The sequence below is a fragment of the Amia ocellicauda genome, chromosome 19, assembly GCF_036373705.1.
Source record: "Amia ocellicauda isolate fAmiCal2 chromosome 19, fAmiCal2.hap1, whole genome shotgun sequence".
NCBI lineage: Eukaryota > Metazoa > Chordata > Actinopteri > Amiiformes > Amiidae > Amia > Amia ocellicauda.
This window is the reverse complement of record NC_089868.1, coordinates 19859581-19876556: the sequence shown is the minus strand read 5'-3', so window position 1 is coordinate 19876556 and position 16976 is coordinate 19859581. Positions and strand designations below refer to the sequence as shown.

General features: G+C 36.7%; 1 protein-coding gene across 2 annotated transcripts in view; it reads right to left on the bottom strand.

The window, feature by feature from the left end:
- LOC136714941 (phospholipid phosphatase-related protein type 5-like) overlaps positions 1-16976 on the bottom strand; it is a 53775-nt gene that overhangs the window by 23206 nt on the left and 13593 nt on the right. Inside the window, exon 3 of one of the 2 annotated variants that reach the window (XM_066692585.1) lies at positions 6504-6692. In XM_066692585.1, the coding sequence (XP_066548682.1) occupies positions 6504-6692 (189 nt within the window). Of the gene's footprint in view, positions 1-6503; positions 7025-16976 lie in introns of those variants that run through there. The other variant, XM_066692586.1, reaches the window with a different exon arrangement.

The window sequence follows — 16976 nt, the reverse complement described above, 5'->3', positions numbered from 1 at the left end:
AAGCTCACTGCTTGGCTTGAAACATTTAACATTTTCCCTTTTATCTGTTAATGGGCTTACTTCACAGAGTTAACGTTCTCCAGTTAGTTGAGAATTAAGCAATAACAGTAACAATACTCCTTTACAGATCCAACAGTAGTTCTAGACAATTACATGAATAATACTTTGTCGCTACGCTCCCGAAATCAGACTGAAACAGCATTAGGCTTCACTATACCAAACAAAGGACAATCTGGGCTGAATAAATGAGGGCAATTAAAAGAATAAACTGCTCTGAAAGACTTGATTTTTTCATTGCACTCATTGCCTTATTTACAAACAGTGATTTCTACGTACCTCTGTTTTTCTCTATCCAAAGTGGTCAATCCGTATCCCTTCATCTAATGAATCTAAGCTCCCTTCTAAAGTCCCATATGGGCCTTGTAATGGTGTGAGATCTCAAACCCTTTATCACTGGTTTGTCAAAGCAGTTCATGTTTTTTTTCTGTAAAACAGCAACTTCACAATATAATGCAATGCTATCATCAAAGGCATATTATTGAGCAGAGGCAATTAAGGTATAGTGTGGTATAAATTGAGCATTTACAGAGAGTGAGGTCTAATTAAGCAATCACTTTAGATGTGCCATACATGATTTTTACAGGTTGAACAGGATATACACATTTTAAAGACTGAGTGCTCAAATGTATCCTTTTAGTGTAACCTATAAACACATGTTTCACAATATACAATAATTAACATGGAAAAGGAACAAGCTACATTAAAATAACCAATTTTCTAAAGTTTGTTTTTATAAAACAGGTTTTAAATATCATTTTTGGACAGAAGCTTTTTAAAATTTTACATTTCCTTTTATTCCTTAAAGGGGTACATTGACGCGACATATACAATATAATAATAACCGTGTCTGTAAAATAAAATTACAGACTAAAGTGTCATATATACACATTATACAGTTGACTGTAACAAACTTCAGTGAGTGTCATTTCTTTTAAATAAAATATTCTACTAGTGGATGTTACACACAATGTCTAGTTGGCATTTCTCCCTTAATAAAACATAGAATATAATTATAAATACTTTCAATAAATATAATTTATTATTTATACTTTTAGAAAAAAACAAAAAGTGCGCTAATGGATGGAAAAGTAGCACACACTCAAAAGAAGCTGCACGAGCTCCTATGGGTCTTCTGCGTCCCATGATTACCCATCACATCTTGCGCTATTTATGCACGTTCCACTGAAACTACATCAAGGGTTTAAGAGTCATCAGTGTGGGTGAGATTCACTGGCTCTTCCTAAATAATAGGATTCGTGGCCTTATGGACCATTAACGTCAAACAATATACATCTGTTGAGATACACTGCCAGCAATAGTTACACACTACACAACTCGCTGTCAATTGTCTGCCTTTTTACTGTCACTAAAAGGACTGTTAACAATTCAATACTCAGCTGAAAGCAAATGAGTCTAAAGTACTTAAAAATTTCTCACGAGACTGGACATAAGAGAAATGTGTGAATTAAAGATGAGGAATCTACTCCCAGGTCATCCTAATCTTCACAAACTATGGGTGGATATAAAATAACAAATCTAACATGGATTATTTATTTATTTAATTATGTACTCATTCTGATCCAAACCTAATACTTTATACAGCAGTGATTTCATAGCTCTCAATAATTAATAACCTATTACTCATGTATTTTTCTTAGGTCACCAGATAAGCATATTTAAATATTAATTACAGTATATGACTGCATTGCTTCTACTACAAAGCTAATTGTTATTATTTTAAAAAATAATAAGAAAAAAACTATAAGCTATATCATATGCTTGACAGATTTCAACACTGTTGCCTAGCTACTTTAAACATTTCAATGATTGTGTCTTTATAAAAGTGAACATTTTGAAAACCTACCCAAACCATGGTAAAATATACTATATATTCAGATATATCATTGTTGTGTATAACATGATTATACTAATTTCACTAATGTGTGTGTGTATACATTAATATTCCAACTGTAGGAAAGAGATCAAGTGGGATTTAATAGCAGCTATCCAATCGGTTTGTACATCTTGACATTAAAAACAATTGCTATGAAGTCATGCAACAGCCAAGGTTTAATTCCATAACATCAGTCAAACGATTTAATACAATAGTTAGATTTCAGACCATATAATTAACATAACATATCTGGAAAAGATCCACCTAAACCAAGATGAAAGGTTTCATTTTGTTTAGCTGCTTGTTAGTGATTATATAATTGTCTATGTACTAATAACAACCTTTTCCTTTTACTGATTGTATTATACTGTTATCCCTATTCCTAGAGTCACTAATTCCTGACAGAGCACAACACATCACACCCCTGCTTGATTAACCAACTAACCAAATCTAGAAAAGCAGGATCTCCTTGCTACAGTTAAATAAAATAGACACTTTATGAACATGAAATAAAAATGTATGTTAATTATCATAAGTTATTCAAACAGTAACTTAAAGATGAATTACATTTGAGTAATTTCTTCCAAGACATTAGTTACTGTAATGCTGAAGAGGCCATTATAAATTAACAATGGCTTCAGACAACTGAAACTATTTTACTGTTCTCACCTACTCCATAACATGAAAAGGAACAAACTTCAACTTGATGCACTTGACCTATTTACAGTAAATGTATTGTGTAAAATGTTTAAAGTGCAATAATTCTGCCTAATTCCGAGGTTAAGGAGACCTCAGTCAATTTTAAAAATGACACATTTATGAGGAGCTGGCAGAATTAAATTGACAGGCTGAGAATGCCTCCAGGTATCAATTATTAATGATATACTTTTATGTGAAGTGAAGGGTGCCAAATGAGTGTTTACATCTGCTTCCTAAAGAGTAAAGGTATGAATAATAAGTAGAGAAACCGAATGACATTCCTATATCAAACATGCCTCAGTTTTAATTAAATGATTTACCAATGTTTGAAATGTGCAGATATGAAAAAAAAAAAAAGACTTTGAAGCCAAGAATATCTGTAAGATCAAACATTGACAGAATCATTCTTATAAAGCCTATTAGGGTATTTATATCACTGGCACTTTTTGTTGGATCTTTCATTTTCAGGGAACAACCATCTCCCAGATCATCACTCTTATTCATGAGCAACAGAACTGGGGGCTCCAGCAGGGCGTCGTCTAACAGGGTTGTAGCTTCTGCAATTCTGTTTCCTCAACACCTCTACTGCTCCTCCTACTGAGGGGTTGGTTGGAAATGTTGGGACTCAATGGGTTAAACAATTAAAGTATCGTTTCACCAGGTAGCTAGTGGTGATGGGAAGAGTGATAAATGATGAACAACCAAACCATTCGATCTATTGGTTTCTGAAGTAGCTTGATGCTTCAAATCGAATAGTGCGACATGGTCTTTTGCATCATCTAGTGGAGGAAACCTAATTAGCTGCATTGTGGCAATGCTTCTTAATACACGTTTCTGAAAGATCAGTAATTATCCCAGAACAAAATCAGCTGTCTTGTCAGGTAAGCAGAAAACATAGTGAAATGATCCTGTAGTAGGGAATACTAATGCCAGCAGCACCCTTCCTGCCAAAGAAACTGATATTGTGTCCTCCCTCTTTAATGTTTATCCTGTAATTATGCACATATTTTGACATAATAATGTCGCACATTTCCTGAGTCAGACAGGTCTAACAAGTCCTTCATCTGTTAAATCTCCCAGCGCAGTCCATTTTATGATACAGTACCCCCAGTGCACACACAGGGCTGGGTGAGTCAATTGGTTTAAGCATGATGCTCAAACTCAGGGTCTGGTACTTGATCCATATCCACTCCCCTATGCTCAACCAACCAGTCTAGCCTAGCATGTTGAGTCACGGCCCTTTCCCCTAATGCTGGGGAAACCTGCACTGAGCGATAGATCATCATGGGTCAGCGATGGATAGGCAGTACATTTACACGCATGAAGTCATTGGACAGGTACTATGGTGTACAATATGCTTTAACAAAACTGATACCATCTCAAAATGTGAAAACATGTTCATGCAGACAATCATGAAGCAATTACATTAAGCTGGAATAAATAAAGACAAGGTTTGCATTTGAATTCTAGGAAGGGCTTACTAACAGACATTTCCTGATTTTCTATTTTCACTTTTGCTTTTATAAACTCCATAGTAGAAAATCTCCCATTATTCATATTGATTATATATGTCCAGACAGGAGCGAATGTCAGTCTCTTTTCGCGAGCCAGCACACATCCCTTCCCTGAGACACAGAATACAAGCATTTCCTTAGACGTGATCATTTACTGGCTTTAAGAGCTACTTCATGTAAATGTCTGTGACACTACTTTACTATCCAATTAGAATGCATCTTTGCAGCGCTCAACTTTTGCATGGCTTCGTTTAAGCAATTACCTGCATAAGACTACTGCCTACTACCTGTTATCAATGTTAAGCTGGATCAGTTATGTACAGTTATTCACTGTTCGGATTTGATCATTCAATATTACCCAAGCTAACCAGATTTTTAACAATCACCTATTAATCCATCAAATATGAATGGGATTTAAAAAAAAGAGATGCTGGATTACTGAACTGAGGCCAGTATAAGTGGAACCACTAACTATTCCTGCTCTAGAGCTATAAGCAAAGATTTCATGGACAATTCAAGAAAATGTTGTACAGTCCCATTCCATTATGTTCAGATTGTTTAGCTATAAAGCTATAAAAAAAGAACATCAATATATTAACAGATATGAAATGCATTGATTGAGTAATATAGGCCAAATTACTTTTTCATATATAAAGAAATAATGTAAATATGTAAATCACGGTGAACAACACAGGATGTAGAAAACATTAAACTGGTGTTCTATAATATATAAATCCTACTGGTTCTGTAAAGGCAGCCAAGTGTCCTTGCTAGTGTGCGTCTCTACCACAGTCTCCAGAATGTCAACTGTCTATTTCACCTGGTTGTTTAATGCATACAGTGAATGTACACTACAGATGGAATTTTACATGTGTGGGTTGCACTATGTGGGTGTCTTTGCAGACTGTTATTATACAGTTATATTTTTAGATCCTGCACTTAAATGTTGTGCATATTGAATATTTTAGACCTAATAAGATTCTCATCATTTCCTTTCTTACGTGGGTTTCTAATGCTATGAAATATATGGTATGAATAATTAGAATTGTGACATCCAAGGTGTATTTAAATTACAGATGCTGCCAAGTGAACTCAGACTGCACCTGCACATATTTTACATTTAGCAAAACACAACTGTATGCAGTTTGTTCCAACAAATTATGTGTGCTTGTCTAAATTCATTTTTCGCTGTCTGCACAGAATTTTAATATTTAATTCTCAAATACCACCATAATATGTAATGTATAAACTTGAGGTATGTTTTGCAAATGTGAATACATTGCAAGCAAGTTCAAAACAAACTTGCTTCTTGGTGGGGATCACCATTTAAGTCTAATAATGCATATTATCTCCTCCCCCAACATAGGCATCCCTGACAGACATTTTACTGTGTGCAAGCAACCTTTCAAGTACTGTACTTTCGACAATCAGTGGTGTGAGTATAGTAATTAAGCGCCTTCACATTTTGTGTCATGAATTCCATTAGGAAAATTAAAACCAACAGTAACAAATCAGTTCCCAGCAATGCAAACACCATTAATTAGACTTGGGTGTTAGATATGAGGATTGCATGTGGATTTATGAAAATACTCATACAATTCATATCATGCAATAATCAGATGGATATCAGTGTAGATATTTTGACCAGTTCATGCAGATTAACCATTTTTTGTTTTGGTTTGTTTTCTGCTGTGTTTATATATATATGGCATATATATATATAATTGTGGTGCACATTTTGGTGTTAATGAGGACAAAATCCCACGTGAAGGAAAATAATGCATCATCCTTCTATCATATATTTCAACATACAAACCAAAGGACCCTATACACGTTAGACTAGATCTATGAACATATTGGATGCAGAAACCCGAAGTCCACTACTTTGCAGCAGAAAGATTCACATTTACCAAAAAGAGAAAAAGAAACAACAATATTCTATCTACTCCACTTCAATTCAGCAGCAGCATCTTCCAGATTGCAGTTTTGTTCAGTCTAAGACCCATATGCATTTATGTATTTATATGTTTAAAAAACAAAATATCATTTTTGCACGATCTACAACTACAGCTGTATAAAAAGCATTGCAAAACGCATGAACAAAGTGTGCTATAAATACAGTAAAACATATGAATAAGAAGGGGGAAAAAAACTATGAAAGCAAAAGTGTGTGTGTGTGTGTGGTGGGGGGGTACTGAAATACTAAGTACAGCCTGTGCTGAATGGCATGTCAGGTTTGTCCATAGATATCCATGTATAGGACTCGGTAATCGATCGTTACCCGCAAGCACTACCCTCATAGTTCACAGTGTGTAAAGAGCACAATGGTAACTTACTACAAGAGTAGGTACTCCGGCCACCACTGCGTACAGGAGAGCTGGGGGGATGGCACTGGTGTCCTCGGGTCCCAGATAGGGCTTGGTGTAGGAGCTGTCATAGCAGAAAAAGCCCTGGACGTGCACGTTGAAAGTGTCGGTGTACTCGAAGTAATACGCCAGCATGACAGTCCCTGCCATGATCACCAGCTGAAAATAAAGCATGATCGTGCAAGAGAAAGGCAAGAACATTTAATCCACTGGCATCCAAAAAAAGAGACCCACCGCCTCTCCCCCCCAACTCCCTCCTAATGCAACCCGGGCATCATCGCTCCCTCCAGCTCCGCGCTGTTGCTGCATCCACTGCTCATGAGGAGGACTAATCCATAAAACATTGCATGATCCACAAATGTGCCGTCGCTGCTTAGGGGGCTGGAGCTAAATAGAGCACAGTGACTGAAATGCACATATATATAAAAAAACGCTGATATGGGTCCTCGACTGTGGGAGATTCGTACTGCAACCTACTACTACTTGTTCCCAGCTCGGATGATTGACACAGCGCCCAGCTCCGTCCCCTCAGCATCACTAAATGACTCCGTGCAAGCGGTCAGAGCAAGAGGTCTGTCCCTCTGCATCAGCACCATCACGCACTGGATTGGGTTCAAGGGTGCTAATGGCGATATTGTGAATCTATCCGAGTTGTTTTGTCATGGCATGGGAGTAGGATGCTGTTTGCATGCCACCAGACGTGTTATTAAGTGTGGACATTTTAATTGACACCTTTACAATTATAGCCTACGGACCAACCGTCCAGATGTGTAACAATATAGTATGTAAATAAGGTTACAGGGTAGCAGTGTGTGTATCAGCCTCAGGTCCACATATTTTATATATTAAGATTGTCTCAAGTGCCATTATGGTTTAGAGGCTAGACTTTATTCTCTGCCAGTATAGGGGTGGTTTACAAGCTCCAGTGGACAAGGTCATGAGCCAAAGTAAATGAAGTGCAAATGGTCAATAAAGCAATGACAATCATTTGTTTACAATAAAAAAGTGGATCTCTCCTTTCTGAAAGTGAAAGCTTCTTATCCTGACCTGGGAAGGCTGTCAAATATGACAAGCACTTTGCATTTGTTCAAGAGACTGAAATGGGAGTTGATAAACCATTGGATTGACAATAAACCCTTAAACTTGAGACGACTGAATGCCAAAATCAGATCTGATACAGGAACGGCAGTATGTAGGGGATAGCTGCCTTCAGCAAATATAATCTATACAGGTCATGAGTGACAGCTTTGTTAGAATCTCCAAACGTGTTTGCCTTGATGTGATTACCACCACGACAGAGGTGAATCACCGATCAAACCCTGGCTCTGCAATACCCACTCTATACATCAAAAACCTCTGACAGCCTTACCTGGAGAACCCTGTGTTCGGTGTGCTCACGAACACTTTGAAATTGAAAGAACATGTTTTGTGCAGCAAAAACATCCTCACAGGAAGGAGAGAGCAGCTACCCCCATGCCAGCTGACTCCACAGAACAACACACTTGTCCCCTGCAGCTGCATCTGTCCAAGCTCCCAAAGAACAAAACAGGAACACTGACTAACACAACCCTTACTCAAACTTGAGAGGACACCATTAATATTATTTATTATTTATGACCACTCAAGTTAATGAAAGTTGCTTCTCTTTCTTTCGTTCTTTCTCCTTCTCTTCTTGCTATTTTCCAGCATAGAATATTTTTCATAAAATATATTATGCAAATTGTATTCATGCACCATAAAGTGAATGCCATACATTCAAATTCCCTTATACTGCCGGATTTTATTTACATCTGTGTGTAGCACTAGGAATATAATTCGGGCCATTTGTTTTATTAAGAACAGAGAACATTTTAATTCACGGTTTGTCACAATTATATTTCTAAATTAAATATCAAAGACAGTAATTAACTGGGAAAAATTAATATAAAATGAAAGGAAACAGAGTGGAAAGAGACTGGTTGAAGTCAGAAGGCATTTAAGAAAGATCCCCTCAATCAATTCTGTGGTCTGTATGGACCCACTAACTTGACAAAACAGTTAGGTCCATAAATATTTGGACAGTGACACAATTGTCATAATTTTGGCTCTGTAAGCCACCACAATGGATTTGAAAGGAAACAATCAAGATGTGCTTTAAATGTAGACTTTCATCTTTAATTCAAGGGTAGTTACATCCAAATGTGGCTCAAAACTATTTAGACAAACTAACATAATCATACATTAAATTGTGAGTTTCAATACGTGGTGGCAAATCATTTGCAGTCAATGACTGCCTGAAGTCTGGAACCCATAGACATCACCAGATGCTGGGTTTCTTCCCTGGTGATGCTCTGCCAGGCCTGCACTGCAGCTGTCTTAGTTCCTGCTTGTTCTTGGGGCGTCAAATCCATTGTGTTTGCATACAGATCCAATCTGATGAAAATTATGTCACTGTCCAAATATTTATGGACCTAACTGTATACTAAAAATAACCCAAACAAATGCACCACAAATGCACATAAATTGGTATTCAACTTGAACTGGGGTCAGTTTTTCTGCACCAGAGTGTTGACTTTACCTGCACACATATAGCTAGTGGAAGAACAAGACACACTCTGTATTGATCTGAAGATGGGAAAAAACAGAGCAGAAACTAGGGGCTGGGCTCATGATAACAGGCTTAACTGTTCATATTGAGTAGATGTCAGAGGCCTTTGACTTTGAAGATAGGTACAGAACGATTTTGTGATAAGGGTAGTGAGGAGGTGGAGTGAATCAGTAGAGTTTAGTTAACTTCAGAGGAAGGAATGGACAAGACAAGCTTCCATTTGTAAGGTAACTAATGCCAATTTACACTCACCTAAAGGATTATTAGGAACACCATACTAATACTGTGTTTGACCCCCTTTCGCCTTCAGAACTGCCTTAATTCTACGTGGCATTGATTCAACAAGGTGCTGAAAGCATTCTTTAGAAATGTTGGCCCATATTGATAGGATAGCATCTTGCAGTTGATGGAGATTTGTGGGATGCACATCCAGGGCACGAAGCTCCCGTTCCACCACATCCCAAAGATGCTCTATTGGGTTGAGATCTGGTGACTGTGGGGGCCAGTTTAGTACAGTGAACTCATTGTCATGTTCAAGAAACCAATTTGAAATGATTCGACCTTTGTGACATGGTGCATTATCCTGCTGGAAGTAGCCATCAGAGGATGGGTACATGGTGGTCATAAAGGGATGGACATGGTCAGAAACAATGCTCAGGTAGGCCGTGGCATTTAAACGATGCCCAATTGGCACTAAGGGGCCTAAAGTGTGCCAAGAAAACATCCCCCACACCATTACACCACCACCACCAGCCTGCACAGTGGTAACAAGGCATGATGGATCCATGTTCTCATTCTGTTTACGCCAAATTCTGACTCTACCATCTGAATGTCTCAACAGAAATCGAGACTCATCAGACCAGGCAACATTTTTCCAGTCTTCAACTGTCCAATTTTGGTGAGCTTGTGCAAATTGTAGCCTCTTTCCTATTTGTAGTGGAGATGAGTGGTACCTGGTGGGGTCTTCTGCTGTTGTAGCCCATCCGCCTCAAGGTTGTACGTGTTGTGGCTTCACAAATGCTTTGCTGCATACCTCGGTTGTAACGAGTGATTATTTCAGTCAAAGTTGCTCTCCTATCAGCTTGAATCAGTCGGCCCATTCTCCTCTGACCTCTAGCATCAACAAGGCATTTTCGCCCACAGGACTGCCGCATACTGGATGTTTTTCCCTTTTCACACCATTCTTTGTAAACCCTAGAAATGGTTGTGCGTGAAAATCCCAGTAACTGAGCAGATTGTGAAATACTCAGAACGGCCCGTCTGGCACCAACAACCATGCCACGCTCAAAATTGCTTAAATCACCTTTCTTTCCCATTCAGACATTCAGTTTGGAGTTCAGGAGATTGTCTTGACCAGGACCACACCCCTAAATGCATTGAAGCAACTGCCATGTGATTGGTTGGTTAGATAATTGCATTAATGAGAAATTGAACAGGTGTTCCTAATAATCCTTTAGGTGAGTGTATATTGATTGTAAAGAGAAACCCTGACTTCTTAATTTGTTCTGTCCTAATTACATAATTATAAATATATATCTTAATCCACGCCTGTAATTTAGAAAATATTAGGACATTAACGTCCCTGATTTCAAACTGACAAACAGATATTAGCCAAAATACATGAAATAATTACTACTTATAGAAAGACAGATACACAAAATTAAATGGAAGTCTGAAAGGAAGTAGGCATCTCAGAACCTGCCTTTTGGCGTTAATGGGTCTGTCATCATGTTTTCAAGGTGTCTCTGAATTATCAGCACCTTTAGAACTAGGAAAATGTGTGATATTGCATCAATTAAGAGCTCAGGTGAAAGGAAACCTGAAGATACTGTGGCCTTCCAGGGCCTCTGTTTGGTACCTATGCTGTAAAATATTTAAGAACATGAACAACACAAATGTCTGTTTAAGAGTACAGATGAAAAGCTTTGAATGTCTGATCATGTTTGTTTTTAACATGATGCACTGATTCAATCAGAAAGATGAAAACTTGCTTAGATAGCTGAAATGAGTCCTAGAAACAATCATAATGTCAGACAACCAAGACGAAAAAAAACTCTTAATTTCAGGTTTCATCTGGTTCCCTGAAATCCTGAAAAATAAAAGGTCATTTGGAGCTGACAGCATTTTGAAACAAGATGTAGACCCCCATAAAATATTTATCTTCTAGTAATGGAGAACGTTTATTTCTTACCAACAACTGTTTTATGGTCCAAAAGGCATTCAAATACTTCAAGGATCACACAACTCCCAAGCTTATGTAAAATATCAGCAGTTTTAATTATATTTATTTCTATATTCCAGGAAAACAAACAGCACCCTGGTTAGCAATGGTAAAGTGTGTTCTTCTAATGACCACTGTGTGCTAGCTTCTGCAATGAGGTTAGGTTTAATTAGTGGGAAATAGAATATCTCGTCTGGCATCTTAAAAACTTTTTTAAGCTCTTTCCCCCTTGAGTGTCAGAGGTATTTGAGACTTCAAAAGAGATTCATCCTGCTAAATAATTCAAATTTGAGCTATGAACAAAGAAAAAGTTGCTCATGGGAGTTTGTGGTAAAGTAATAATAATTTTGAAGGCAAAAAAAAATAAAAATAAATGTTTTAGGCTTAAAGGTTTCCTAGCTGTCCCTGGAGGGAGTTTGGGTCTGATAGTAAGCAGGCATTCAGAACAGGCCAACACAGGTCAAGAGCAATTCAAGAACAAGGGAAATGCCACAGAAATCACTGTGTGAGAGAGAATGAATAAAGTCATGCAAAATACATTTATGATGTATTCTCTCAATTCCCATTGGCTAGATTTGGTTGCTACTGATAAGAAAGATCTATTACAACTGACTGGATTCTAGAGATAAGTCACGTAATGAAGGGACACAGTTCTATCTGCTCTCTTTTGACTAGTTTTATTTTCTAATGAGAGAATCGAGGGATTATTATTACGTATCAACCATATCCATATTTTTAAAATACGATTAAATAAACAGGTGTGAACCAGAACATGGCAAAAGACTTGGAGATGTTTTTTTCAATGGGATCAAAGCTAATGCATCTGAAACAATTAAAAATGGTTAAATCAAACTAAAGATTTACTTTTATTTCATAATATATAATGCACTCTCTCTCTACTCTATTTTTCATTAGAGATAACCAAAATATGGTGTTGCTGTCATTTTGTTATTCAAACTTTCTAGTTGTAAGGCTTTGTTTTGGGAGAATTTCTATTAACTTTAAAGATTACAGCATGTCAACTTAATTCTGCATTGAAAGAGCTATGAAATATTTGTCAGAACTATATCCCCTTGTGCGTTTGCTCAAATCCTAATTAAAATTCACAATTTTGATCTAATCAGATAGACTCTCTGGAAGTAATTAATAGAGCTTGGTCACGTTAGACCAACACTAATCAGGTATCAGGCTCCAACATATGGGAATGAAAAGAGAAAGCTGAAAATGAATAGAAATTGACAAGCATTTGCTTGATGCTTTGATAATACACATTTTGGGTGTGCATGACTGTGCGAGGCCAGAGTTTCATGGTTTGGTTCCGGCTCAGATCGGGTATTTGTTAGCGTAAAAATACCCAGATACGGGTACGCTAGTGTAAACAAGGCATAAATGACTAGATATTTGCGGCCCTTTCATATGTTTTAATATATACAGTATTTTGGATCTGAATAAAACAAGGGAAAACAGACTATAGAAAAAATAATTTCAAAATACAACTTGCAGTGAAACCGTATAGGTGCATAATATGCCATTCGACATATGACATTTTCAGTTTATATGGAGTTGGTCACCAGATCTTATTAAATCCAGGTATCTTTATTTAACCTTTGAGAATAGATCATATCAGTTTATTTTACCATTGGCAGAACAAAGGTGTACATAGTCTAAGCGAGTCTAAATAGTGCTACCACAGACATCATAAAGTATAGCATTCACAGCATGAAAACCTTTGACTTAATATAGGCCCCAGTTAAGCAGAACATCAGTCAGAACTAAAAAGCTGTTGCAAATCCGTTGCATAAAAAATGTTCAGATAGCATTGTAGTCTGCAACTGTAGCTATGGGCCCCTCATTGCAAATTTAAGTTTGGTAATTGACCAAAGGGGGCTTCTGCTTTATCTTTCCTTTCTAGCAGACTTCTCCTCTCTTGTGGATTGACATATTTGCAACTTTTTCCTCAGAGGCTGTGCGACTAATGAGGTGAAACTGATAATAAAAAAAGAGAGAAACTGAAAATAAGCATCATTCTGCATATGCCCCACTGTAACAAGCACTGAGATCATGCTGTTCCATAGGGATTAAAATGATCTGTAAACATGCAAAAAACCAAACATTTTAACCAGAAGGTAAACTGTTAAATCTGAAGAATATTTAAAAGAAAACAAAACCTTCAAGTTATTTTCCTTTTTGATATAATACACACAGTATTAACTAAATAAAAACCCAATTTAAATCAATGTAAAAACAAACAAACAAACAAGCAAAAATATATGAATGTCAATCACAGTGATTGGGAATTAGGTGTGAAACTGTGTACAGAGAAGAAATAGGAGGATTTGACACTGAAGTACATTTGAAAAAACTTTGATATAATCAAAAACAAATGTCACCAACTAAAGGCCCAGCAGGGGTGTATTTAGCTGAATGCTTTGGCACAATTGGAGTTCCTGGAAGGATTGTCACAAACACTACAATTGTCAAGTGTAGCAGATGTTATAATTAATACTTACACAAAACAAGCAACAGTGCGTCTAATTCTAGAGCATTCCTCTCGATGAGCAAGGCACACTACTGGGAACATTTATTTATTTATAATTTGTGTAATTAACACAAAAAATATGTACTTCATGTGACTGTATTGGTTAAAATGTTTTTACGTTTTATTTTTTATGATCAGCCTTATTTAATATATATAGCAACAAAGAAAAGAAAGTTCAGAAAATAATAATAATAATAATAATGTCACAATATATCGTTTGATCTCCCTGCAGAGGTGTTAGCTCGACATCATGCAATGCTGGAGTTCACCATGCGAGGGACAAGGTTGCTCAGCTGTTTTTGGCACTGATAACCAAGGTATGGGGACTTCAGAACTATCTAATCTCAAGAGAATTAATTAGTATGACTATTTAATTCCTTTAAACTGAAACCAAAGCAATGATGAAGTCATAGGCCCAATGCACTACTTAAATTAAACTGAGCTTCCTGGGTTTCAGAACTTAGTCATTATTTTAAACACTTAAACATACAGGTGTGACAATACATCACAGCATTGAAATAGTAATTGGCTATAAAATAAATATGTCTGTTAATTTACAGGGGAACAAATATTCTAATGATGTAACTGTTTTAATTCAATCTTCTATATTTAATATTTTTGAGCATTGCTTTCTGGAGAAACACTGCCAACACTCTTATCACGGAAATCCCTAACAAGTCCTCTTGGACAACATAATTATGCCATCCATCCATTAAACATGAGATATAGCTGGGCAGTTTATTTCTTCTGGTATGTGAATAGGGGCTCCTTCAAATGTTCCCAAACACTGGAATTATTTTAATCTTTCAAGATTTCATATAACACATTTTAAAGGAAAGACTTTAATATTACGATAAAATAACTATCGTAATGTATTTGTTGTTTTATAATTAGTTAGATCAACCTTCCACCAGTGTCGGGAGTATAGTTTGAAAATATATAGGATAATATCTAAGTCAGTGATACAAAGAAATAGAATACATTTACATAGATGAATCCAGAAAATCAGCCATGGAATATTATCTATTCCTTGGAACTTAGACTTATATGATAAAAGTATAATTTTGCAATTACACATCATATTTTGACAGTTCTTGACAGCAGTCATTCTGTAACTCTGGGCATTGTATTACAGCATGAAAAGGCTTACTGTACATTTATAAAGATATTTTTACCTAAACCAGCCCAAAGCTGTATATTGACCTAGATCTGGCCATCATGTGATTTCAGTTCAACAAAAAGATCACAAAAAGAGGACCCTGAACAGTTGTAAATGTTCTGTTAGGTTTTAAAATGCTAACTGAATTATCAAAGATGGCAAAGGGTAAGGAAATACTAAAATGAAAACGGCATAATTAAACATACACACACACGCGCATACTGCACATACACATTTATTTACTGTAAAAAGAAAAAAAAACATAATAGTCAGAGCACTTATACTTTTGATTTGATCATCACACATGAATAAATACTATTTATTATGAGGCAAACTAACAGAGAAAAACTTCAAAGCACCAGGCTTCAAGCAGCACAGGCTTATCTTGTGTGCTATGCTTCATAAGAAATTCATGCACTGTCTTCCTCATACCCCTGACGATTTGAAAGGAGCCTGTTAGCTTTTTGAATTAAAATGTTTGTGGCAGCCTGAAAAATAGTAACAGGGCAGGGGAAGATGTTAAACTGGCCATCTTCTGATCTGACTGTCAGTATTTGGGAATGTGTGCTACTGTGAATTATATATGACAAAATGTATAACATCTATTGTATTTAAGCTTATTTTGTACACCACCGTGTGTGATGTTTTAAAAAAAATAAAAAATAAATCTGTATTCCTATAAAAATTTGAGAGGTATTATTGGTTAATTTGTAAGGTATCACTTTCCCCACACAAATTAATTCAATATAGTTTAATTGAATTATCATTCCAATTACTCAATTTATTCCATTAGTTTTCGTATTATTCTTCTAATCATGAACTGATCATGAAAAGTCACAGGTTTAAAGCACTTTATAAGAGGCTGGAGACGGAAACCGGGAGCAGCCAATGAAAGTTGAGCTGATTGAAGGAAAAAGAAAAGGAAGAATAAACATGACAAGAGTATTTGATTTTCAGAAGTATTTATTCAAATACAAATAGTTGTTTTGGGGGTGGTTATTTAAAAATACTCATATAGATGGAAAATTATATTTTCAAATACAAACACCAATTAGCATCTGTAATTGACTCAGGTCTGTGCAAAATATCTGTACCTACAATGCGATGATAATGCTGCGTGATGGATATAACCTATGACAGCTGCTCACCTTCAGCTCTCACAGCAGAGAATACAGGCTATTGCCCTTGCCTCCCCAGCCATGCCTTCACCCACTTTCTCTATTCTCTCTGCTTTTTAGTTTGTCTGCACAGATGAACGCACAAACAGCAAGGGTGGCAAGCTCGTTAATGTCCAGGCCCATGTCTGTTTACTTTTTCTCTGGAATGGATATCTCACACGTGTTTCCACAGGACTGGGGAGTGTTAGAGATGCCCACGACAATGGATTTCAGATCAGTCGTTAAATGTGTGACTCCCTGTTCTTAAACGATCCTGTAGTGTGCACACCATCACGACACAAACAAATTCAGTGAAAGCCAATCTTTAAGCGTGTGCTGCCCACCGTTATCAAAATCAGTTCGGATTTTAAAATGTGTATCATGAGAATGTGAAGTTTGTACTGCCACTCCCATGATTTCAAACAATGTGAGTCGGGATGACAGTTATCATGCTCCAAAAATGTATACAACACCCAACACTACAGGAACACAAGAGGCTGAAAATATGAATGACTACCTCACTTGATTCCTCAGTCTTCTGAGTATTACAAATGATCCATTGTTCAGTGCTTTGATCAATAACATTTCTTTTTAAAGAGTTTGCAGAGGTGAAGTTGTGTAATGCACTCGTTGTACCGCTTCTGGAACAATGTATTCTGTCCTCAATCCCACAAAGAAGGATGTAGATATCTTGAAGAAAAGCAGAGAAAGGCAACTGCAATTATGCTAGGCTTAAGGCCATGGGTTACAATTACAGATCAAAAGAACTCAATCTATTTA